Below are 26,895 nucleotides of genomic sequence, written 5' to 3'. Positions count from 1 at the left end.
AATACTTTGTTCATAAACTACCTTTTTATATTGGCTAGTGATTTTCTCTAGTTTGCAGACCATGAGACTCTGTAACCAAATAAACCATTGATAGTCCCATAAATGATGAAAATGAAATCAAATGTGATAAAATGGAGCTCACTTCACTTTCTCACAAATGATTAAAAAGATTTTCACTAACTTAAATTCGAATGTCCTACAGAAATCTCAAAAATCATTGCATCATTGCACCACTAGGTGGATTAAAACAGGTTTTTATGAGTGACATTTTTTTGACACATACTCACACACATACACACACAGCCACATACAATGCTTAGCCCTCTGGGCCAATTTTCACTAGTCACTGTTTTCAAGTGATTGCATTAACTTTCTATATGAAAAAGGCAACAAGTGTACATTTATTAAAAAAACATCGTTATCATGCTTTTGTAATACCAAAAAGATTTACAATTTACACGCTGCGAACGGAGCGAGGCTGCACGTACCGACGCGTACCAGTTTTGCATCGTTATTTTGAATGACGATTTAAATGTTTTGACACTCATCGCCCTATAATTTCGTAACCGGAAGTCGGATCTGGATGAAATTGCACAGTGTGTTTAAAGATAATGAAAGGTTTAATTTGAATCATGATTCATGAAAATCATACCTAACAGGGCGCAAAATGTCAGCGAAAATTGGTGACTGCTTTACATCATCGTTTACTGTCAGCTCCGGAGTTCCACAGGGTAGTCATCTAGGACCATTCAGATTTCTGCTCTACTTAAATGATTTAAATATTTTGCTAAAATGCAGGAAATTATCCTTTGCTGACGATTTCAAACTTTTTCATCTAATCAAAAGTACCAACGATGCTATATTCCTGCAGTCACAGTTAGACATCTTTACAAATTAGTAAATAGAATGATTATAAACGTCTCGAAATGCTCAGTTATGTCGTTCACACGAATACACTCAATTTAATTCGACTACTCTATTTCACAAACCGTTCTTAAAAAGAATCGTTCGTTAAAGACTTAGGAGTTATCCTGGATTCAAAAACGAACTTCAAGCAGCATGTGGATTACACAATCAACAAAGCTTCTAAATTACTCGTATTTATTTTTCGTGTTACGAGATGTTTCGAGAATATACATTGCCTAAAAGCGCTACCCGATCAGATGCACATAACAAAATCATAACACAAGTATATTAACAGTTGATATGTATAACAATTTGTGTTATTTTGAAATATTTAACAAATGAAAACAGATGAAAGTTAGGATATCAATATAATAACAAATTCAGTTCTGATGTTTTATTTTCATTTGTAAGACTCAATAAAATGTCATTAATTGGAAAAGTGAGTTCTTCTGTTGTTTTATATCGAGATATAGTGATTAGAATTTGAAAACTACTAAAAGAAGAAACCAGATCACTAAATAAATTATTCATTTAATAAAAAAATCATTCAACAATTTTGGATTGAACCATGCTAAAAGTCGGCTGTAGTATAGTTTTTCTGTGTTAAATTTCTGCTTTCTAACTTAAGTAGTTATATCAAATTCAATAATAATTGTGATATAAACGTTTCAAAATCTGCTACGATTTTGTTCCCGCTAGAGTATTTTTTGTTATGATTTTTATTATTTTAATAGCTCACCAGCAAAAAATATTTCAAAATGTGTAACAAAATATTTCTGAAATATATTACAACAGTTGTTATAATTCTGTTATCACCATCTGATCGGGTATATTGTGCTCTGGTTCGTTCTACACTCGAATATGCAGCTGTTGTTTAGTCACCTTATTATCAAAGTAATATTCAGCGTATAGAAGCCATCCAACATAAATTCATTCGTTTCGCGCTACGTAAACTTCCTCTGAATCTTCCGAGTTACCCAGACCGTGGCAAGCTCATAGGTCTCGAACTATTGTCTGTTCGTAGATACGTGTTTGAGGCAACTTTCGTCACAGATCTGCTACAATCTCGAATCGATTGTTCTGAGCTCTTACGCTCACTAGACTTCGACATTCGCCGTTGTATTCTTCGAACTCATACTTTTCTCCGTCTTTCTTCCGCTAGAAAAATTACGGTCACAACGAGTCTTTCGTCAGTATGTGCCGTCTATTTAATCGTTGCTCAAATGTTTTCGATTTTCACTTAACTCATTACACCATAAAGAATTCGTTTCTACGATTTTTGTCACTCTATTTATTAGTATTGTATTAGTATTAGATATAAAAATGGTGTTGTGTGAAGCAGTAACCAATGTAAAATAAGGAAATGTATCATTGGTATAATGAAATTCAATAGCAACCTAGTATAATCTGTTGGTACAAAAGATGAGAGATTTTATGCCTGCTGGAGAGCTAAAATTTGGTGATGCTTAGCTCCAGTGGGCTTTTCCCTGCTCCAAACACACGAATAAACAAATAAACTTTAAGACCTCTTATTTACTAAAATCGGTTGGAGAATTTTCGAGAAAATAGAGTGCCGTTTTTTTTCATAAATTTTCACATATTTCCTTGTAATTCCGGTACCGGAAGTCGGATCCAAATGAAATTCTAGAAAATTGTATGATGCCATAACACCTTTCATTTGAATCTAAGTTTGTGAAAATCGGTTCAGCCATCTCTGAGAAAATTGAGTGACATTATTTGTCACATACACACACATAGACGTTTTGTGATCTCGACGAACTGAGTCGAATGGTATATGACACTCGGCTCTCCGGGCCTCGGTTGTAAAGTCGGTTTTCACAGCGATTGCATAGCCTTTCTATATGAGAAAGGCAAAACCGATAGTGCGATTAGTTTCTTTTGAAAAATTAAGTTGTTACAGCTGAAATAATACTAATAATAATACAAATTCAAGTTCTTGATGAAAAATAACCAATTAAACACTAAAAAATGTTGGACAAGAATTTAGATTCTTGTTGAATTGTACCCTTTTTCTTCTAAACGGTGTAGTTTGGAAACTCTCTCTTTTTTCAACAATAACGTCGAAGAAGACGTGCTAAGACATTGAGCACTCTAAAAACTATACACTGAAAAGAAAACTTGAACAGTTTTAAGAAATGAAAAATTTTCCCGTAAAATCTATTAAAAAAATTTTACGCTTCATTTAATATTTTTGATTTTCATGTCCAAATATTTCGATAACGGCTATTCCTAGGAAGAACGTCATTATGGGTAGTTTTTTGCTTTTTATGTGTAGAATCATATTCTACTGTTTAAATGACTATTTATCATCGGAAACTTAAAACTATAAAATGCCTAAAAATTATTTCAGCTGTAACTTTTAATTTTAGGTTTAAGTTCAAAACGAAATTATTTTGGAAAGGTTGACCATACTTTTTTTTATTTTATTTTTTCGATCAGCTTTTTGACTCTGGAATAAGTGTTCAACTTTTTTAAGTGTATATTTTTTGCTCAATATATGTCCTAGAACTTCATCTACTGTACATTTTTTTCACTATTAATCTCTGAGTAACAGTGATATGAAGAATCGTATACAGAAACCATTCGCCCTTTTTAGAAGTCACTGTTGGGTCGGATTGGTTTCTCCATTCGTGAAAAATAAATTGTTTATCATATTGAAGACGCAGGCAAAGCTGCATTTAAATCGGAGTATGTGAAGCATGATGAGCTGCTACACATTTCTGGAATTGATCGAACGTTAAACGCTGCGGAGTTCTATTTTGCATTTTTCATAATGATCAGAGATAACAGTCAGTTTTTTTTTCTTACTGCCCATGGCTATCCGACGAATCATATGAAGAGTTTAAAACTAAATTTTGTTTGCGATTCGGAGCTATACTGCAAGTGAAGGTATGGTACACTATTTCATCAAGGGGTCTGTGTTGAATCCTAAGCCATCAAATATGAGCAACGCACTGATTATTAGGCTATTTAGGCACTATTTAGCCGTAATTTGCATCGACCACATAAAAGCTATCCGCAAAACAAAAGACGAACTTTTCCGACGGTGTGCTAATGCGCTTGACAGGTAAAATTATCGTCGCGATCCTAAGTTACCTAATCGTACGATTGGACTACATGCAGATTAAAAGAAATTCCGAAGCCACGATCGAAATAAAATCAGTGCAACACAACCGGTCAGGAGACAGCCAATGTATATAGCATTGTTACATAGCAACCTTCGGACCATAACCGTCCGGGAAACACACGACGCACGGAGTCATGTAGCAGTCCGTTAAATGGCATTGTGGCAGAAAGATTGCAGTTTTCTCCCAAACTGCACAACCCGTCTATCGTTTTATGCCATAAACACGTTATTTGCGGGCTTCGTTTTGGTAAACCCGATCACGATCACTCACATCCACGAACCCGGGCACGTTTATTACCCCACCAAGCACTAAGTTTTGTTGATGCGGTGAATTGCTTCTGCTTCTGTTCGGTGTCTTGTAGGTATGCGGTGCGGTAAATATAGATAACAACATAGCGAAACAAGTATAGGAAAACGAAAATTTATAACAACGGACAGCAGCGGTTTAAAACGAGACTGAACGAACGAGGAAAGAGGAAGACAGAAGCGAAAACTTTCACTTTTACTTGAACTTATTTAAACTTCTGCATAGTCGTCATCACCATCATCAACACCAACTGAAGGTGAACGAAAGGGACCACGATACGAAGCTACGTCACCATCCCGTGTCTGTAGCTGCGTGAAAATTATTTACCACCGAAAGTTCTTCCAGATGATGAATTCGACAGTGAATAATAGCGCGATAGTTCTTTGGACTCTAACGAACTCTGTTCGAAGGTTTTTTTTCTAGAACTTATTTTTTATCTGATTGCAAGCAGTAGAATCTATTCATAAGTTGTTTATTTTGTAGCAAATATCTATCCTTTTTATGAGATATTCTTACCAAAGAGTAGAACGTTCCGGCTCACATGCATCCCGGAAGCGGAACAAGGCATATTTTCGAATTTCCTGAGAGCGGCTTCAAATTGTAGACAGGATTTCCTTCATGATGGCCCAAATGTTTTCGTAAGAGTTTTCGCCGGTAGATTAGGAGGCTCCGTCCAAGGTGGTAGCGCAACTTTCCTTTTTCCGTGCGTGACAGAGGTTCTCCAAAACCGAAATTCGTCTATCAGGTCGAAACATTTTGTCGGTTGACCTATATAAATTGTATGCATATTTTCTGCATTGAAAATTCTATGAGAATAGTTCTAAGAAACCGAGTAGTACGCTCAGAAAAGCACCCCAATAAATTCATGTTTGTCAGTGCGATGGACGAAATTGGAGTTGTTTCCCAACCAGGCATACTTCACTCGAACTCATGCCCAAAAGCTGTTTGATCTGTCAATTTGCCTTTCTGTAGAAAGATAATAGAATTGCTGGAAAAACTTTCTAACGGAGCATCGATGTTATATACTAGTCGACTCAGCTCGACGAGATCGGAAAATGTCTGTATGTGTTTATTTGTGTATGTATGTGCACCATACCACTATTTTTTTCGTGCTCAATTTTCTTGAAGATGGCCGAACCGATTTCAGCAAACTCAGGCTCATTTGAAAGCTACTATTGGGACATTGGTCAAGTTCGAAGATCAAATGTCTGTGACTGCTGGCTCCGGAGATATAATGGTATAAGTGACGTAACCGCCATTTTTTATTAAACAAACAAATCTCTGAGCTGAGCTGAGTAATTCTTTCTCTTGAATCTGTGCAGTAGCTCATGTGCACGGAAAAGACACTAACACAGCGACAACAGATGCACTGATATTTTATGTCTGAGATGCGTGTAAATACACGCAATTTCGGTGCGATCCAACCTGCTTTCATCGAATAAATAAAGGTTCCAAAAAAATAATAGAATTTGGATGGGGTTGGGGACGCAATTCATTCCTTCAATTCGACCGGTTGTCCAGAGCACGAGGTGCACATAAGGACGAGACGCCACTGATAATGGTATAAGTAATGTAACCAACTAAACGCGTATTTATTTTCTCCGCTCCATTTTCTCGTGATGACAACCGATTTCAACAAAGATAGGCTCGTTTGGAAATTTGGTTTGGTTCATTAAACAGATTTGAATCTCAAATGACTGTCACTTTCAGTTCCAGTGATCTCGTATAATGGCAGAAGTGACGTCAAAACTGATTACCGCTCTTTTTTAGATAAAGATTAACCGATATCAATAATTCAAAACTCATTCGAAACTAAAATTGGTAATCGACTAAATAATTTTTATTCTGTCCGTATTAGTTCTGATAGTGACCAATGATCTCATTCAGCCAAAGTTCTGACCTAACAATATATTAAGGAATTTAATTGATTCCAGCGATCGATTTTTTTCACATATTTAGTAAAGTTCTAGTCATTGAAAGGTGTTCGGTTACCGGCATCCGAGGAAATGATGAAAGAAAAAAAGGAGTTTATTTATTTCGGAGGTGTTTTGAACGAAAGTCTTGATGGTTAGCTTCGCTTTAGCTCTCTTGGCCTATGGCCATGCCTGACAGTGAAGAATGTTTTTACTAACGAATTCTATAGACGATCACGAAATAGATTTAATTCGCCAGTTATGTTCTTCAATTCTAAAAAGGTCAGAAAAAACTGTGGGATACCGGCAACCAAACACTCTCCCCTGTTATTGCTGAAACACTTGGTCTGAGAAATGTTGCCGAATATGGGACAGTAGAGCTTGGCTTCTTGTGAATGTCGCTAGATCTAGTGGAAGCTGACATGAACTACCTTTCTTGTAAATTTAATCTTTTTTTAGGGTAGGGTTATTCTCAAACAACTTTCTCGCGGTAGGAAAAGTCATCATCATTTTTGTCGCTTTGTACCTTTTCACCAGCTTCTCAGTTCGAGTTCGAACCTCATCCGACATAGAAATACAATTGAACAAAACGTGTAGCGCAATATGTTTAAATGTGAACGAGATGCATCACATCGGTTAACAACGAGGTGCACAGTGTTGAGTATGTTAATGGTACATACAAATTCTATTTGTACGTTGTAGACGACACCACAGTGGTGAATGAACATGACCTTCCCAGCAAATCATTGAGCATTATATTTGATAAAACATGTCACAGTTCAGTGAGACTCTTTGTGACGAAAGAGAATGGTAGCGTGATTTGTTTTTTCAGATATAAGGCGATTCCGTCTTACGTGCATATGATCAAGGCTAAAGGTACTCTTGAAAATTGCTGGTCATCTACGAGAATTAGCTAGATTTCAATTTTCTAGACAACCTACTCAATATGGTGCATCCAAACTCTGGAAAAGTCATGATTAATCAAAAACAAAGAGTATTGGGACATCATCTGCTAAAGCATCAACTGCAACCATTGTGAAACTAGGCAAACCCGCTACAACTAACATCGACACTAACACCTCGAGTTGTACTATGCTTGAGAAAAGACAAAAATGTTCCCAAACGACAACACCAAAAACAACAAAAAATACAAGAACAACAGCAGCATAAACAACAACAGCTACTACAATAACGACGCCAACACAACCCAACTATTGTTAGCCAGAAATGAGAACACTTTTTTCCCTGGTAACAAAAAGATCCAGTAAACCAGGCTGTTTCCTTGATACAATGTGATAATTTATTTTTAAGAATTACAAGCAGATTAAATGTAAGTGTTTAGATTTATGAATCATATGCCGAAAAAAATTAATGTATGAATGAAAACTAATTTCCTAATCAACCTTGTCTTTTGGTTGCATGATTTTACAGAAAGACAAACAATGCTAAAGCGCTTCGCGCACGCTGAAACTATTCAGATGATCAAACGTTTCATTTGAAAATTCGATTCCGAGATGAAAAGTAAATTAGGATATTTTTAATTCATCAATCACCTCAAAAAAATACTGGCTGCAATTGCTGAGCTGATCAAAGCGTCTCTATTCGGTTTTTTACCGTCGCTGCTAACCTCAATCAGATAAACACATTTTGGCGGTAAACAGACTTTTTACCTTTCTCATATAGAAAAACTATGCAATCGCTGTGAAAACCGACTTTACAACCGAAGCCCGGAGAGCCGAGTGTCACATACCATTCGACTCAGTGCGTCGAGATCACAAAATGTCTGTGTGCATGTATGTATGTGTGTACGTGACAAATAATGTCACTAAATTTTCTCATAGATGGCTGAACCGATTTTCACAAACTTAACAAAACTTCGAAAAGTTGATCCAGATCCGACTTCCGGTTCGAGACTTACTCAATTTTATTAGAGATGATTTGATCGATTTCCACAAACTTAGGTTCAAATGAATGTTACTATAGTTTCATAAGTTGCTGTTCAATTTCATCCGAATCCGAAAGAGCTTTAGGGTAGAGTGTGTTTAATCATTCAGTGCGACGATGCAAAATAAAGAAAAAATCTTATTAACGTGACTTAACTGTTTACAAATTGAAAAGGTTATGTTAGTTTATACCCAAAGAAAATTTCTCTATTTATTCAAGATTGGAAAAAAAATTCTTCACGGAATCTTCTAGCGATATTTTTGAAAATATAAGTAATATGGAAAAGGCATCATAACACCACTAGGTGGATTAAAACAGGTTTTTTTGTTTGTCTGTTGACAAAACGGATGAGACCGTTCACGGTCCATATCGCCTAAATAGAGTTTCAAAACAGTTGTTAACGATTCTATACGATTGTGCAGTATAAAGATGATTGTTTGAGATGTGTTCCTCGATTTTGTTTAAACTTGTTTGTAAACAGTACCGCTGAACTGTCAAGGATGAATTTTTGTTAATTTGTTACGTCACGATAAAAAATCTAATTAGGTTTTGCACGAACATAACATAACCTCACAAAAATGAACAAAATGAATCAATTTTGACAGCTATCCGTGGTTTGTTTATGTGTTCATTGCGTTCATTCTAATTTGAATACGTGTTAATAGATATGTAAACAAACCTCTGATAGCTGTCAAAAGGTGAACTTGATTCATCGACAGTTCATTGGTAGTTCATTCGAGTGGTCACAAATGACACAAATGAACTGCCGATGAATCAAGTTCATCTTTGACAGTTGCCGTGTACTTGTTTTGTTTTGCGACTGCAAGTTAAAAATTGAAAAAATGACAAAAAAGTGCCTGTTAAAAACGTATTCCACAGTGAAAATAACTAAAAAGATTGCCTTGTATGTGTTCAAGGATCAAGGAGCGATTTATGTATGAATCTGTTGAGTGTGAGGCGACTTGCGATTTTTACATTCGAACGATGAACTTCTGATGAACTTTTAAACTGTAAACAAATACACGTCGACTGTCAAAAAAAAAGTTCATTCTGTTCATTTTTGTGAGGTTATGTCATGTTCGTGCAAAACCTAATTAGGTTTTGCACGATGACCACTCGAATGAACTACCAATGAACTACCGATGAATCAAGTTCACCTTTTGACAGCTATCAGTGGTTTGTTTTGATTTTCAGATCAAGATTCAAAGTTCGGAAATGACCAAAAAGTGTTTGTTGAAATCGTATTCCTCGGTAAAAGGGACTGAAAAAATTGTTCTGTTTGCTTTTCACTACCAAGCAGAAATTTCTTTATGAATAGGTTGAATGAAAAAAGGAGAGAGAAGTGGATTGAAGCCCTCAGACTGAGTATAGGTTTCCGTTCGCTCTGTCAGCGGGGGACAATCCGTGTGCGTATGCGGATAGTTTGTGATTTTGCTTGCTTTCAACTGCATCCATATCGCTAAATTTGATGATCCTTCGTTTCATGTAAGGCAGCGTGCAAAATTCGAAATCAAACGATGAACTTCCGATGAACTTATCCACTGTAAACAAACCACTGATAGCTGTCAAAATTAATTCATTTTGTTCATTTTTGTGAGGTTATATCATGTTCGTGCAAAACCTAATAGGCGAATTAGGTTTTACACGACCATGACATAACCACACAAAATGAACAGAATAAACTTTTTTCGACTGTCACCGGTGATTTGTTTACAGTTTAAAAGTTCATCCGAGGTTCATCGTTTGAATTCTAGAATTACAAGTCGCCTCACGCCAAACAGAATAATACAAATATCGCTCCTTGATGCAGGAAACGCATACAGGGCAATTTTTTTTAGTTCTTATCACTGTGGAACACGTTTTTAACAGGCAACAAAACAAACCACCGGCAGCTGTCAAAGATTCATTTGTGTCGTCAATTTGACAAATCGAAACTGATCTAGATTACGTAGAAATCTTTAACGATCCGAACACATACAGTAGGAATCAATGCACTAGACCGTGCAACTTGTTTTACCCCAATTGTTTTCATTATCCATGTATTAATTGAGGCGCATCAAAATCGATTTATATAACGTAAAATAAAAGACTTAAAAAGTAGATTACAAACAGATTCAATGGCCTCAAACAAATTTAACTTTAGGCCTGCTTAGAGGTTTGTGTTGAACTGCGGAATGACGTAGCAGTTCAGCATGAGTTACTGAGTGGTGTAGCAATTTAACATGTACTGCTATGTTCTGATAAGTCGAAGACGAAACTTTAAATTAATATATAAAATCAATTTCGTTTACCAACTATTGTTTCCGAGTTACGACGATGAGAAAAAAAATTGCACGCAAAAATACTTACCCTCTTTTTAGAAATCAGTCTTGAGCCAAATTGGTCTCTCCATCCATCCATCCATTCAAAACAAATGAATATGTGTTTCATCCAAATCGGTATGAATCGATTCTAATTTTGTCACCTTTTCTGCTGCTAATTTCTGGAACCTTTCGTTTATATGATCCAGGATAGCTCCGGATCAACCAAACATACTTCCGCCAAAATCGACACAAATACTGCTTGCATTTAGAGGATATAACAAGAATATTTTTATGTGGTAGAAAAAGAGGATTTTCTTACGTTTGAGGACATAATAAATAGTTTAAATATAATAAAATAGATCGATTGGTGATGAAGTTGAAGGAGATAACAACAGGAGAATAAAGCTAATTATTTTTAACTGTCTAATAAGCAATGTAGAGTTAAAATTAAACACTGTGATAACATATACTATAAAACAGAGAAACAACACTAGTAGGTAATTTATACGGTTCGTTAATGTTTCACAATTGTTCAAGAAGTATTTTCTCGGAAAAGATTTAGAAAGTGTATTTAATACGGAAGGATGTTGAAGCTCTAAGGGACCTGATTTTCGAAGGACGAGCACAAATAATTATTTAATCAGTTAAATCTTGCAAGAGTAGTAAGTGTTCTTTACACAGAAGGAGCAAGCACAGATACTTCTTGTGTCTTAAAGGTGATTATTGCATTTTAGGTAGAGGATGAAGTCTGTGTGAGTAATAACCGAGCTTTAACGTTGAGTATAGTACACAAACGAAATTGGCTCGTTTTATCATTCATTGATTCATCGTCGGTGGTGTTGTCAAACAATGGGTAATTTTTATTTTCATTTCGTTTTCATTGTTGTTTGCAATTTCGGGATCATTGCTAGTTCCACAGTTTGTGCCTTGTTGTGCATTGATGGCAGTTGCTAGTTGGGTCGATGATAGAAGTATTTCCGAAACAGAAGTACTGGGTTACTGAACGGATTTCCTTGTATATGGTTGAAGTAGTCTTTTTCGCATTTTCAGTGCAAGGTTAATCGTAGTAAGCAGGTTGTTGACAAAACTGACATGTAATCAGCTGATTCTCGTAAGTTAATAGCGATTTAAAAGGATGCCTCCCACCCTGTCCAAAAATCATGTAAGCTGGAATCGCCTTATGTAAGTTGCATACGTAACTCTCGCACGCCATTCCGGATACCGGGGAAAAATTCCACCACACTTTCCTTTCGATGGAAAGAGTTACTCCGTACTGTGACATATTTTCTCGAACGTTCTATTGCACTGTCTATCATGTACACATTCATTTTGTATTTCACATTATCATACTCAACAGTGTGTACCTCGGTGTTAATCGAAAAGAATGCAATTGCATCTCGTTCACGTCAACACATAATATACCCTGAGTTACAAGCCTTACTGAATACTTTAATGAGTGTTTTTGTATCCATTTGTTCACTACGACCACAAATTTAATCTGTTCTATAACTCTTCTAATTTCAGGTGCTCGGTCTAGTATCCGGTGCGGACGGTGGTATGCAGTTCCTACGGCCCATGGATGGGAATGCAATGGCAGCTGCCACAGCCTTCCAACAGCAACAGCAGGCGGCCGTTGCAGCAGCCGCTAATATGCAGCAAGCCACACCCGCCTACATTACCTTACCCATCACAATGCCCGGAGCAAAGCCTGGTGACGCACAACAAACGGTACAGATTCAAGTACTGAATCCGAACCCGATACCACAACCAACCCAGCAAGCACCTAAATTCCAAATGAGTCAGATGCAGATACCGATTCAAGGGTTTCAACAAGGAACAACCGTACTGACGGTTGCTTATGGACCACAGGACGAAGAAATGATGCACAATCACGGTCTACCGGAGGGAATGACTATTGTAGCCGCCTTGCAACCGCAAGATCTTCAACTATTAGCACAAGCTCAGAACGCCTCACTCCTTCAGCAACAGCAGCAGCAACAACAACAACAACAACACCAGCAACAACATCATCAACAACAGATTCCGAACCACGATCCACCAATCCATACGAATATAAAAATCGAAAACGATCAACCTCCTCCTATGCGACAAATCAAACAAGAAGCAGTTTGGAATAGTATTCCAAATCTCACGGCAGCCCCTGCCTTCGGTGCCGACATTGCTGAGTTCCTGCAGCAACGAGGTCAAAGCCTTAACCTTCAACCTTTTCTCAAATTCAATAACAACAACAACAATAATAATAATAATAACGATGCACCCAATGCACCTTTAGCTCATGGTGACCATCTAATCGGTGGATCCATACCAAATACCCCAGGAACGACCTTCATAAAACGAGAAATCGTTGAGGAAACTTCCAACGACAACACGCAGTTCGGAGCCGACAGTAGCCAAGCGGACAGTAGTTTCAAAGATACCAGTAGCATATCAGGGGACACAACTAGCAGCACCTTGCACGAAACGTCGGCTACACCAACAACAGCAGCAGCGACCTCCACAACCGCACACGGTGAGAACGGAACACCTACAACGGGAAAGGCTCGCAAGAAGCGAAAGTACAAATCAAAACCTCCGAAACCAAAACGACAGAAACCGGGCCAAGTGCACATCACGACCGCACTCGACGGAACAGTTCTGTTTTGCTGTCCCGAGTGTCACATGGCTTACCCAGAAAAGGAGTGCCTTGAACAGCATCTGGCGGTGCACAAGATCGAACGACGATTTATCTGTGACATCTGCGGGGCGGGACTAAAACGAAAGGAGCATCTAGAGCGGCACAAACTAGGGCATAACCCGGAACGACCGTACATTTGCAGTGTGTGTCTGAAGGGTTTCAAGCGGAAGGAACATCTGAACCTGCATTTTGTTATCCACAGCGGAGTTAAAACGGAGGTGAGTATTTCTATTGCCATTTTAGAATTTTAGAGTAATATTCGTTTCTTTTTTTTTTCAACGCAGATCTGCGGTGACTGTGGGAAAGGTTTCTACCGGAAGGATCATCTCCGTAAGCACATAAAGTCGCACATGACGAAACGACTTAAGGAAGAGCTATCTACTAATGCGAACGGTTCGTCCGGCAGAAGTAGTAACAACAACAATAACAACAACACTAGCAATAACAATAGCAATAGTAACAATAATCTGGACAATAGTGTATCGACAACGTCGGGCTCGACACCGGGGTCACTTGCGCTACCAACGGGTATTCCACCTGGTCTGACGATAACCACTAGTACAAACTCGATGCAGAACCACAACCCGCACCCTCACCCTTCGCCTTTGACGCAGGGCATATGTTTACCGCAGGGTGTAACAATACACGTAAGACAACCAGCTTCATAGTAAATTGTTCTGAATCTCCTAACATAAGTATTCCTTACCGAAATTAGGTACCAACCGCGGATAATCAAACGCTGCCTGTGCAAATTTCTCTGCCGCAATTGGTAGCCCAGCAACAAACGGCATCAGATGGCACCACCAGTACCATTCTTGTACCGGCTTCCGAGACCCTGCAACAACACTCAAACAATGGCCAGTAGCGTTAGTATCAGAAGATGATGGCCATCGGCTGATGATAGTGAAACGATCATCGGTTGTCGCCAAAGAAACAATGTTTCTTTCTTCCTATGTGGGACGAATCAACCAAAAGTGTACAATGATAGAAAAAACCTTCAGCTGGCAAATGAATCGATCCGAATACTCATATTTTTTACTATTTTATTCGTTAGGACAAATTTTGCTTGAGCTCCTACGGGAGAACCGGGCAGCATGCAGCAGCGAATCCCAAAAGCAGCCAATATCGTAATGTATTGTATTGTTCTTCTTCACCGGGGAAGCTATCAAGACAATTGTGCATTTGTTGAAGTCTTGTCTAATTCAAGATAGTGTTTTTGCGTCGTAGTAATTATTTCTGAAGAGCACGGGTACGTTCTGCGACAATTGTGAAACTTGAACGAACCGTATAAATTACCTACTATTGTTGTTTCTATGTTTTAAAGTATATGTTTTCATAGTATTTAATTTTTACCCTCCATTATTTATTAGGCAGTTAAAAATAATTAGCATTATTCACCTGTTGTTATCTCCTTTACCCTCATCACCAATCGATCTATTTTAATTATATTTAAACTATTTATTATGTCGTCAAACGTAAGGAAATCCTCAAATTTTACCTACACATCATCACCCGCCAATTTGTTGAATCTGTTGTACAGCGAACCTTGTGAGTAGTACCCGAGCATACACACAATGAGTTTAACTAGTTTTAAGTAACACGCTGTACGAAAGTATTTTCAATGAGCCAACTTCTAACGGCAAGTGGGTTATGCCGGGCTCGAAACAAACAGAAATCAAAAGATATAGAGAATTTGATACGAAACTACCGCTTTTTACTGTACATAATGGATATTTTCGATATTTTCATGGAAATGTTGAAAGTAGTAGACAACAAAAAAGTATAAATATAAAAACGGAATTCTATTTTTTGAAATAAACCAACTATTTCTTGTGATGACACTTTCTGCTCCCTACGCCAGTAAAACCAAAGGGATTCGGGATTCCACTTTCAGTCGTAGTTCACACCTAAAACACAGTAACTAATGGATCAAACGATAACTAATGAACAACAAACTAAGATTTTTCTTGTTTTTACAGGCTAAACAAGTCATTCTTAGCTTGACCGAACCATCTTGGCAGTTGTGCGTCTCTTCATCTTGTACCAGTCGGATCGTTGTCGAGAACCATTTTGACCAGGTTATTTTCAGACATTCTAGCAGCATACCTAGTCCACCATAGCCGCACGAACAATATCGTTTGGATTAAGGTCCATCCTCCCAGCAAGTGATTCTGTTTATGATTCATTCGCCTTCTCCACGTGCACCTTCCATCCGTACTAAGCCATATATGATTCCCAACACCTTCCAGTCGAAAACACCCCCGCCACAAGCATTGGCACAAACACGTACCCGTAGACAAGGATGGCTTTTATCGTATCAAAGAACGTTCAATCTTCACTCTTCACACGATTGAAACAGTGCCATCAAAGAGAAATGGAAAACATCGCAACAACAAACACCCGGCATGGCTCATTTAACATAGAATAGACACCAGTGCGAGAGTGAATTTCTCTCGATGACATTTCTGAGAATCAAAGGTTAGCACGCTGCTGTGGAGATCCTCTCTGAAGCAACAAACGGTCGCTTATTCTCGTTTCGCGATCCGATTCTGTATGGGCAGTGGATAATTGCGATAGAATCATTTTACTATTGCCGCTATGAAAATGTCTGTGAATGCTCCACACAAGGGTTTTGAAATGTTGCAACCTAGTATGAGAAACATCAAGATGAACCATCGATTCGATTTTCTGCGATAATTGTCAACTTGCGATTCTCTCTTGGGAAATTCCACACAGCAACGATCATTATCAGACTGTATATTTTTTCATGGGCCGTGAAATACTCAGAGTATGATGTGGAGCGAAGAAATGTAGAAAAATTCTCTCGCGGTTCATGCATTGAGAGACTCGAGTTCTTATAGCATCTTCTACCGGATTGAAAATGTTGTATACAATATAGATAGCAATATAGCAGCTTCTGTCAAATTTTCGGCAATCACCAACACTGCCCGTAGAGGTAGAGGTAGTTCGATCGAAGCGTTCTGCGAAGTCCAAAATAAGCTCAATTCCCAAACAATCAGTCTTCAGTGATCCCAAGGTCACGGGATCGTCGACTATTTCGATCTCATTCCCGCCATTCTGATCTCGTAGTAGATGGCTGACATTCACCCTCATTCTTGTTTACGGCCGTATGCGATGCGTTCAAAAGTATGTCAATTTCAAGCATCGTACATGCATAAGAACAACGCCAATCCAACTTTAAACTATCAGTTCTGGTACAGATTTAAGTTGCAATGAAAAAATTTCGATATCAATTGTTGTTTGACTTTTTGCCTTTCTCATATAGAAAGGTTATGCAATTACTGTGAAAACCGACTTTTGAACCGAGGCCCGGAGGGTCGAGTGTCATATACCATTCGACTCAGTTCGTCGAGTACGCAAAATTTCTGTGTGTGTGTGTGTGTGTGTGTGTGTGTGTGTGTATGTGCGTATGTGTGTATGTAACGTTTTTTTGCACTAACTTTTCTCGGAGATGGCTGAACCGATTTTCACAAACTTAGATTCAAATGAAAGGTCTTGTGGTCCCATACAAAATTCCTGAATATTATTTGAATCCGACTTCCGGTTCCGGAATTATGGGGTAAAATGTGCAAAAAAATGTGAAAATAAGTGTACTAACTTTTCTTAGAGATGACTGAACCGATTTTCATAAACTTAGGTTCAAATGAAAGGTCCTGTGGTCCCATACGTAATTGCTGAATTTCATCTGGTTCCGGAAATATAAGGTAAAGTGTGTTAAAAATTGTATACCATCACTGAAAAGGGCGAAACCCCGTAAAAAGTTTTCTAAATCGACCTCAAATTAATAGTTTTTATCACTAGACGTTCAAACAAACCGATTTCGGTTATTCTTTTTCGGAATCGAAGAAAATTATTTTGAAGAATACCACAGTATTATATATGATGGTATGATTGATATGAGAAAGGCATCATTACACCACTAGGTGGATTAAAACAGTTTTTTCAGGTTCCTTCCGCTCTTCTTATTATACCTTCCAAAGCAGCATCAAACTTACACCTTGCCATAATTCTTCGCGAGGCTCTAGGATCTCAGATTTATCACTCGGTCCATCGTAACCTTGACTAACCGGATCGGTTTGTCCAGAAATTCGTAGTCGTGCATGATTTTCCAAAGCTGATCTCGATTGAACGGGTCGTGTACTGATTTTAAATCGATAAATTCATTGCCGTTTAAGTTCTAGTCAAAATGCTGCTGCCACGTCTCAATCAATTCACAGTCGTTCGTGAGAAGATTCCCGTTGGTGTCCTTGGCCTGTGACACATGGTCTGTGTCATTTGCGCGATACAGCTGATCCATCTTCCTGCTGACGCTTTTTTTTTCTAAAAGGTACCAAGTTTAGTCTGTTCCGCACCTGTCTGTATCGTTCTTTGTTTACTCTCATTCGATTTTTTACGCTTCTTTCTAATCATCCGGCCTCGTCTCGAAGTTAAAGTTTCGAGATCTGCTTGCTTCTGTTCGATAGATTGACTACAAGCATAAATAAAATAAACCTAGATTCCCCAGTGTAATAATACTGTTGTTGAGCAATCCGTGACACCAAAAGCGCCGTCTAATGTAAAATGGGTGCGTAAATGCTCCTAAAATGCATGTACAAAGTTATCTGTGCATTTAACACAACCACAGTAGCTAATGGAAAAAAGTACACCCGTTTCTCACTAGAAGCGCTGTTAGTGTCTCCGTACAATTAGAGTTCTATGTATATTTGATTTATGCTACAAGGGTAAGATTTATTCTATTTAATAATACAATTTTTAAAGCACACTGCTTAAGCTCCAAGATGCTGAGGGCATTTTCTAATTTTAATTTACTATTAAAACTAGGACAATTTCTTCAAAAGATGAAATTAGAAGTATTCGCTTCGAGTTTTCGCGAAGCTATAACAGCAGTATTGACTAATTTTCGAACTATTTTGTTTGCGGTATTGCTTCTTAATGCCGAACCAAAGATATTGCATTTGATTTTATCACAATTTATTGATTGAAAATCGAGTAATCCGGTAACTAACATGGTGATTACTAATGAGATCACTATTTGTACAATAGCCCTATATGCAATTATTCGTTTTGTTCAATTGAATCTTTCGAGATGCTGTCGCTCCTCGAGCAATATTTAAATTTCTGGTAAGAATGGTTGAATGCTACTTAGTTTGAAATCCTCCAGTAAACTAGTTAACAATTGACAAATTCAATAATGACATTTTGATTTATCAATCATTCATCAAACTAAGAAGGAGAAAGCTTCTTACATTAATCTGAATTACTGCCTTAGTTCAACATTGGCAAATAATGGATTAACGTCACAAATCAACAATACATCATAAGCTATTTTCTTCGACGAAATAATTTGAACAACAGACTTCCGTGATATTTATGTCAAATTTATGAAACACCAACAGCTGGGATTTCGGATCATGCATATGAAACAGTGATATTAGCATTCTTTTGCCTTTTATTATATCTTCAATTTCCAGAAAGGACAAAAAATAAATGTTTTTATTTTTTCTTTCACTGTTCAGTTGTGTAGGTGTCTGTGTTGTATTCTTTGTTTCTGTTTGTTTGTAGTTTCAATTTGTTCCATGCTTAAATACATAAAAATGGTAATGTCGTTTTATTTTTCTAACCGATTTATCATCTCAGCTTCAAGTCCATAATTCGAAAATTAAATTTTCTAGTTTGAGTTTACCGTTCTGCGTTTAATTCGTTTCAACATTGTAAACAACTTCGTATTTTGGTGTCTATCACCAACATCGTGCGTTCTTTTAGGTGCAACTTTTATTTGCACCCCGTAAGAACAAATTTGTTAAAAATCCTAACACGCAATATTACGTGGTGTGAGCTTCTTTTTCTCCCCACAGGTGATATATCCGTTGATACCCGCGCAAGGGATTGGCAACTCGTTTGTTTTGATTCGTTTGTGTGAGAAAATAATTACAAAAATCTGCGAGAGCGCTACTGCTTAATTTCATTAAGAGCTTACGGCGCCCTCAGTTTAATTCGTAATGTGGATTCAGCGAAGGGATTCGTCAACCAGTTAAGTGCAATTGTACCCTTTCTTTCCCACATACGCAACTTTCCAAGTCTTCTGTTCGTTTGTGTGTGTGTTTTTTTTTAATTATTTTACAATTATTTCTTAAGCTAAATCAAAAAGGGCAGCCTTTGCGAGTTCTGCAAAATGAGAAGTTTCTTTGTTGTATTTTTTACTTTTTTTTTTTTGGCGACAAACCGCACTGCTTCCGACTAGGAAGAGTTGCTCAACACAAGTTGCTAAATTACAGTCCATTGGTTTATTTTGATCGGTAATATTTATAATATAAAAATATGCCTTTTTACATGGAAAATCATGTTCTCCCATCCAGTAAATGGATTTTGTTTTAAAAGCAACATTTCCCTAATGCTTTGAATCCACTACACTTCTCTTCAATGCGCTTATTTTTCATCTGCTAAACTAGCGATTGACGTTTAATATATATTTTCTTCTGAAAATTTAGCCCTTTTCGCAACAATCCTTCCCTTCTTCCCAGGGTGAGGCAATTTGACAAAAAATATATTCTTTGCCATTTTTCCACACAAGAATATTTCTTCGCATTAGCGTGAATAGGATGTTTTCAAAAATAAATGAACACTATTAACTATTAAAAAAATTAGACATAAAAATCTTCCTACACGAAGGCCCTTTAAATTGAAGAAGGGAAGGAACTCTAAATCCGCCTAATATTTTCTTTTTTTACAAAAATGATGTAAATTTTTCCAGCGGTCTCGTGTTTGTTCACTTACAGTATGCAAGCGTCTCCGAATGGGGTGTAGTTGAGTGTGTATGAGTGTGCATGTTTGACTGATGATGGTATTGCTGTTTGTCCTTAGTTTACCCTAAACTGTCCTTTCAGCATTTCATTTCCTTATTTTCTGGCTGTGGGTTATACAATAAATAGATAGTATTAACTTGTTTCTTCCAATTAGACTTGAAGTAAATCTTAAGCAAACTATTTTTTTCTCCTTTTCCCTTGCTTGTTTGCACGCTGACTAACGGCACCATCCAAAGAGTATAGGTGTGTGTGTGTTTCTATCTCCTAGCGCTAACATGTTCGTCACCATCATCTGACTTGAAAAGTAACTGAGCTGATTTTATCAATGGTGCAGTATAGAAAAAGAACAAGAGCTGGTGACTGGCGTGTCAATTTGCAAAACCAAAGCAAGGTGTTTGATTCTAAGGGAAGATATAGTTGATAGTGCGATCTGGTTGTCTTGTTTCATTTACTAGCCATCTGTTACCTGCCTGTTGGTGTGTGTGGGTGTGTGTTTGAGAGTGTTCTGAAGTTCGCTGTTGATTTTAAAAGTTGAACCCGTCTCTGGGTACGTTTGGATTCTGATTGAACTGGAACGCGTTCTCATCGGCAGCCGGTCTCAGTTCGTCCAGCACTGCTTCGTCGGTCTGCAGAAGAAAAAAATTGTGTTGAAGATCGAAAAGCAATTCCAGCTGTTTACTTACCTCATCTGAGAAGAACTGCTCGATAATATCGTATGCCAGCTTGTAGATCTCGATGTTTTCATGATTTTGCAGAATTTCGATCTTGGAAACACCATCGCACTCTTCTATCATGTTGGCAATTTCCTCTGTCTCTGGACCTGCTAACTTCAGCATATTATTGATACCATCCAAGATGACCTGCAAATTAATTGAAACGCATGAAGTCATTCACGACTAATCCAAAACCACGATTATTGATCGGTATACACTAAGGTCTTTTTTATGCGGATTTTTTCAAGCGATTTTTTAAGCGACTTTTTCTGCGCGAAGTTTCAGAGTTATGCGGTTTTTCAGAGTTTCAGAGTTATACGGTACGTAAACTCGCATAAAAAAGACTTCAGTGTATTTACATGATGATTGAAACAAACTATGAAAATCATTTAATTATGCTTACGTTGATAACTTGAGTATCCTTGCAGGTGAGTAGATCGCAGAACGGCGGTATGGCTCCGTCCTTGATGAGCTGTGCGACTTGCTCCCGGTTACCGCTTATCGTCAAGTTGCTGATCGCCCATGCAGCCTCTTTCTGCGTCTGGAATTCGCCCTTACTAAGATTTTCGATGATTTTCGGCAGAAGTCCGGCATCAATAACCGCTTGCACTTGAGTCTGATTTCCGGCCGTAATATTCGACAGGAACCAAACCGCCTCTTTACGTATTTTATCTTTCGAATGGCTCAGCAACGAGGGGAAGTGGGACAGAGCATCACAGTTTAATACGACCTGTGAACAGTGATATTTTTGAATGTTAATCAACCAGTAACCATCTAGTGGGTTTGATTACGCCCTCGGCGTTTTAGAGCTAAGGCAGTGTGTATGATTAAATATATCGCGGTTTGTATACTTCGTCTTCGGGTCATCAGTGCATAGCAGTTTATGTTGAACTGTCACGCCACTAAGCAGCTCAACATACACCGCTAAGCTCTCTATGTATAGATTGGTAAAACTATTGCATCGATTATAGATGTCTGATTTTTATTATTACTCGATTTATAAACAATCAATTTTTTTTTAGATTCATCTTTTCAGTCATTTTTTTTTTTGGTTTTGGTGTTGCCGAAAGTTATGATTTTTTAAATTCGCATTTTGTTTTCGTGACTACTGCACATTGCAAAACAGCCACAAGTTTTCGTACGACCAATATATAATTAGAGTTATCACATTTGGATATGTCCCGCGGTTCAATGCATAGGACGCTGGTCTTACAAGCCAGTTGTCGTATGTTCGAGTCCCGACCTGGAAGGATTCTTGGTGTCAGTAGGATCCATAGTTTTAGCCATGCAATGATTCTGTACACTAAGAATCGGCTGCGAAGTCTGTTGAAACAGAAAGGCCAAATTCCACAAAAGGAATGTAATGCCAAGACTTTGCTTTACATTTGGATATATTCACTGACCACGTTGATATTGTGACACGTAACTGTATCGAACTGGCTATAATGAGAGGAAGAGGCTCTAGAAAAGAAACACTGAGCTTCCCATCACGAATATTAATAGACGGTGACGATATCGAGGTGGTCACGATGGGGGGGGGGGGGGGGCTTTTTTTGCTCACTAAACGAACGATAAGGGCGGCAAATCTTATTTTGCCCCAGGCGCCAAATTTCCTCGGTACGCCACTGCTGGTGACTGTTGATAATGATAAAAGCAGAGAAATTCAGAGGCGTATTTTGTCAGAAAATCGAGTGTAATATGGACTCAGATAAACCCTTCGGTCGAGTAAAGTACGCCACTGCACGAGATCGACCATCTACAATACGCTCATTAAATCGGTTGTTCTCTATGGTCACGAGACCTGGACTATGTTGGCAGAGGAAGATGTTCGAAAGAATGGTGTTGTGGACCATCTATGGCGGAGTGCATCTGGTTTTCACCTGCTCCGGAATTACAGGATGACGAGTGTCTTGAATTGCAACCCGTCATTTAGAGCGACAGTGCAAAAACTCGGAAAAATTCATTTCAATTTTAGCTAAAAACTGTTTCAATATGTATGTTATGTTAGTTGCTAACCACGCGACCCGATTTCGGCTTTATCGGTTTTCAGCTCCTGGTTCCGGGAGTACCGGAAATAGTGATCAAAGTCTCAAAAAACGGAGCTTACTTCGTTTCTCACAGCCACCTAAACCTGTTTTCAAAAACTTGGGCTCAAATTAAATTTGAACTGCTTTAAGCACTGACGAGCCGAAGGCGAAACGCGGAGAAATAGAAACAAAATATGTGCTTTTTGCACAAACCAACAAAACCCCTAAATGTTCAAATTAAAGGTCTTATGGTCTCATATGCTGCCACCAAATGTCATCCAGATCCGACTCCGAAACTTCAAGTGCGTTTAAAATCTTAAACTGTCATTCAGAGCAGCAATGCAAAAGGTTGGAAAAACCTCCATAATTTGGCTCAAAATAGTTTCCATTTAAAGGTTATGTTACTTACTGAGCACACGAACCGATTTTGGCTTTTAACACATGGATCAATAAGTCCCGAGACTAAAGCAGAGATGGCGCTCGTAGTAAACCAGTAACCACGTCTTTCTAGAGTACTAACCTTTGCTTGAAACGGGTCAAAATTTTAAGTCGATCCGACCAGAAACAGCTGAGTTATCGAGGTTGGAGTAAAGTCGTTTTGTAGTTTGTTTGAAAAATGGAAAAAATCGAATTTCGTGTTTTGATAAAACATTGTTTTTTAATGGGTAAAAACACCGTGCAAGCGGAACAATGAATTGAAAAATGTTATCCGGACTCTTGTCCATCAAAAGCAACGATTTGTCGGTGGTTCGCCGAATTTAAACGTGGTCGTACCGTGACGCGGAACGCTTGGGTAGACCTGTGGAAGCCGTTACACCGGAAAATATGAGTGAAGTGACAAAAATTATAATGAAAGATCGTAAAGTGAAGCTCCGTGAGATTGCTGAGATGACACAGATATCATATGGAAGTGTATTTACTATCCTTCATTAAAAATTGAGGTTTGAAAAAGGTTTTTTCCAAGTGGGTGCCGCGATTGCTTTTGATGGAAAAAAACCGCAACGAGTCACCCTGCCACAAGTCGATGAAAACAATGGCGAAATTGAACGAATTGGGCCTACAAGGTAAAAAAATGTTGTTTCCATTGTTAGTATCGGGAATTATTGATATATGTGTTATATTCGATCCGAATACTTCGATGATATGAAGCAAAATAGCATTATATATATTTTTCCTAAATTCAATAGTAAATAGATCACTATTATTTTATACCAACAACTTTAATCCGTGTTTGAACTATATTCTGTTCGTCATAGATGTTTCATGTCTAGCCAAATGGTTTTATGTCAAACGTCGTTATGCCAAACGGGGTAGCTCCTTTTAAAACCATTAGTATATGTATCGAGTTTTAGACAACACGTACTACTAGAAACAATTGCTGACAGAAATAAATTGTTTATGAAAATGATTCGTGGCCAGCAAAAAACTACTCCGCTGACCCCCAGGTTGGGAATAGCTGCCGCGATAGGAGTTTTTCATGTGAATACGTCTTACAAGTGGCATTTTTTCATCCATATTCAGCAGCATACACATTGCATTCTAGGAAATTGCGCTTAATATTGTTCAACGTGGAAAATATTCAACAATTTGACCCTTTGTAAGACCATCTATTTGATCGTTAAAAACTTAGATTCCATTTAAATTTGAAATAGGACTGTGTTCTAATTTTCTAACCAATTTCATTTTGGAATGGGTTTCGGGTGAAATGTCATAAAAGTAACTAAAACGCGGCATACCTGTGTTTGATCATCCGAACCGGTGACAATGTTACCAACTGCTCGCAACGCTGCTGTTTGCACCTTCACTTCCACATGTGATAAGAGGGGGATGAGCTTCGGCACTACGCCACTGTCGATCACGAGCTGGATCTGTTCATTACCTCCGTCGGTTAGATAGCTTAGGGCCCACACGGTATCTACGAGGATGTTAATGTCGGTATGATGAATTAGCATATTGAGCGCTGGTAGAATTTCCAAAATCGTATCAACTGGTGGCGGGGGATCCTTGTTACGACACAGATTCACAATCACCCATGTGACGTTTCGCAGAAATGGAATTGGAATCTCCGGCTTGATGAAGGATAACAGGGGCTGGACAACACCTAGCTTGATAACGTAATCCCGAAGACATGGTCCATCTCCAATGATATTACCGAGTGCCCAAACGGCCTGTTCACATACATTGGGTGCAGGTGAACCAAGTAAGCGCAAGAAAAGTGGCACTGCACCAGCGCGAACCACTTGATTAGTTTGTGTTGAAGTTCCTGAGGCGATATTTGTCAAAGCCCATGCTGCTTCGAATTGCAACAACTGGTTATCGTCCCGTTCCAGACATCCAACTAGGATTGGCAGGATTCCACTTTGTATTAGCGCATCAATCGGCGGGTTTCTGTCAGATGACAACAAACGTCTAGCCGACTGTACTGCTGCTAGTTGTTCATCCTTGTCAGCACTGTTTCCTGCTTTTTCAACTAATTTTTTTAAGTTTGAAGGCGATGTATAATCATCTTCGTCTGTTGACTCAGCCGTAGTCTGCGGAACGTTACGCCGTTTGAGGATAGTTTCTTCGCGCTTATTCTTGCGCAGTTCGATTGTTACCTCATTACGGCGGCGCCGCATTTCCTGCGAAAAGGAAAAAAAAGTTGATCGTTTTATATTTTTAGAAAATTTATCATAAATTGATTGGAACAGCGGCATACAGTATGCCAGTGTCTTTACGAACTTGTCAGTGAGTTGATCATAAAAGCAAAAATTTTCGTCAGCGTAAGTGCGCATTGATGTCAGCCCGATCAAGGTCTTAAATTGTTTTCTTTTTCTCGTTGTTTGGAATGACACACAATACGCTTTTTCATTTTTTTGCTGACTAGTTTTTTTTAATACTTTTAGACATTGAAGTAAACAGAGGCTCAGTTTCTTCTGAAGGAAAAATATCTACTGCCCTAAATTGCATCATTTCTGTAACAATACGAATAGCAACCTGCCAGTGAGTAATTTTCAAACTTTGTCACTCACTGACATCACTAAATGGCTAATGTTGCCTCGATAGCATAAGCCTTCCCCACCGAGGCAAAGCACCCGACATCGAAAAAAAAATTAAAATCACTTACGTCCTGATCCTTTCCTTTGTTTTTAAAACCCTGCATTCGGTTTTTCATCTGAGAATCTATCGACGCCATTTTTCGTCCAATTTGCTCGACTGCTTTAGCACTGAAACCCGTGTATATTGGTAGTGGTATATGTGCTCGATGGATGATTAACCACACTCTAATACTTCTCCACGGGCGGATCGTCGTCAGAAGAATCACTCTCGAATATATTTTTTGTCTAATTTCTGCTGACGTTCTGGTCAATACTCGCTTCTTATCCCACCGCGAGTTCTATCGTTTGCTGCACAAAGAACAGTTTTTAGAGCTACACTTGTTTTTTTCCAACTACTGCGCACCTTCACGGCCGAAAAAAGTTGAATTCTATTCGCGGCAGCACCAATTTATTCCTTCTTTTCACGCTGTTCCCAGTATAATTTAACTTCTGCCAATGATTTGCTGTCATAAATGACAACTATTGTTAAAACTATTTGCGTTTTTACCCATGAAGCAAATTATAGCACGGAAATCGATAAACGCAAACATAAAATTAGCACCGTACACGATAAAAAATATGAAAGTTTTCAACAAGTTTCAATTGTTTCGTCAACAAGGCTATAGCGGCCCTTTCACGAGACAATATTTGTTGTATCCAGGGATGTCAGGTTCACAGATTAGTCTGTGTTTCACAGATTTTGAATTTTCTGCACAATTTTAAAAATGACACAAACTTTCACAGATTTCTGAAAATGATCACAGATTTTCACAGATTCTTGAATAAATCACAGATGTTGGAAATCGCTTAGCAGGTTTTGGGTTTGATCACAGATTTTTGAAAAAAATACCTGGCATCCCTGGTTGTATTTTGTGTGTGTGGTTGAACAGCACCAATCAGTATTCGAGTGTCCTTACAGACAAGTATAAAATAGACACATTTTAACACTGAACTGCTATACTATAATACTTAATAAAGACATACTACATAAGACAAAAAAAGTTGTCTGTACTTTAAGACGACCATTCTGAATCTCTC

General features: G+C 38.2%; 2 protein-coding genes across 4 annotated transcripts in view; one reads left to right on the top strand and one right to left on the bottom strand.

The window, feature by feature from the left end:
- LOC131428865 (specificity protein transcription factor 3-like) overlaps positions 1-15,008 on the top strand; it is a 51,081-nt gene extending 36,073 nt beyond the window's left edge. For both annotated transcript variants that reach the window (XM_058592923.1, XM_058592922.1), the window contains exons 3-5: positions 12,046-13,434; positions 13,501-13,863; positions 13,932-15,008. In XM_058592923.1, the coding sequence (XP_058448906.1) occupies positions 12,046-13,434; positions 13,501-13,863; positions 13,932-14,081 (1,902 nt within the window). In that variant the 3' untranslated portion in view covers positions 14,082-15,008. The remainder of the gene's footprint in view (positions 1-12,045; positions 13,435-13,500; positions 13,864-13,931) is intronic.
- Positions 15,009-18,668: 3,660 nt separating this feature from the next.
- LOC131428268 (importin subunit alpha-3) lies at positions 18,669-26,313 on the bottom strand. 2 transcript variants are annotated; one of them, XR_009229357.1, is made up of 6 exons: positions 25,887-26,313; positions 24,517-25,401; positions 21,157-21,483; positions 20,724-20,900; positions 20,507-20,666; positions 18,669-20,441 (listed from the first exon to the last, which is right to left on the bottom strand). XR_009229357.1 is itself a non-coding variant. In XM_058592069.1 (5 exons), the coding sequence occupies exons 1-5, from the start codon at positions 25,953-25,955 to the stop codon at positions 20,565-20,567; spliced, it is 1,560 nt and encodes a 519-aa protein (XP_058448052.1). In that variant the 5' UTR covers positions 25,956-26,313; the 3' UTR covers positions 18,669-20,564. The 2 variants fall into 2 exon arrangements, 1 of the variants encoding a protein (XP_058448052.1); XM_058592069.1 differs by having other exon boundaries at positions 18,669-20,666.
- Between the last annotated feature and the right edge of the window lie 582 nt (positions 26,314-26,895).

Source organism: Malaya genurostris, chromosome 2, assembly GCF_030247185.1.
Source record: "Malaya genurostris strain Urasoe2022 chromosome 2, Malgen_1.1, whole genome shotgun sequence".
NCBI lineage: Eukaryota > Metazoa > Arthropoda > Insecta > Diptera > Culicidae > Malaya > Malaya genurostris.
This window is presented reverse-complemented; position numbering and strand designations above follow the sequence as displayed.

What these genes read in the sequence shown, in the direction of transcription:
- LOC131428268 (XM_058592069.1), bottom strand. Translation starts at nt 25,955, where the DNA reads ATGGCGTCGATAGATTCTCAGATGAAAAACCGAATGCAGGGTTTTAAA. An exon ending in ACAAAGGAAAGGATCAGGAC is followed by an intron (nt 25,402 to 25,886) that starts GTAAGTGATTTT and finishes TCCTTTTCGCAG; the next exon opens with GAAATGCGGCGCCGCCGTAA. An exon ending in AGCAGTTCTTCTCAGATGAG is followed by an intron (nt 20,667 to 20,723) that starts GTAAGTAAACAG and finishes TTTCTTCTGCAG; the next exon opens with ACCGACGAAGCAGTGCTGGA.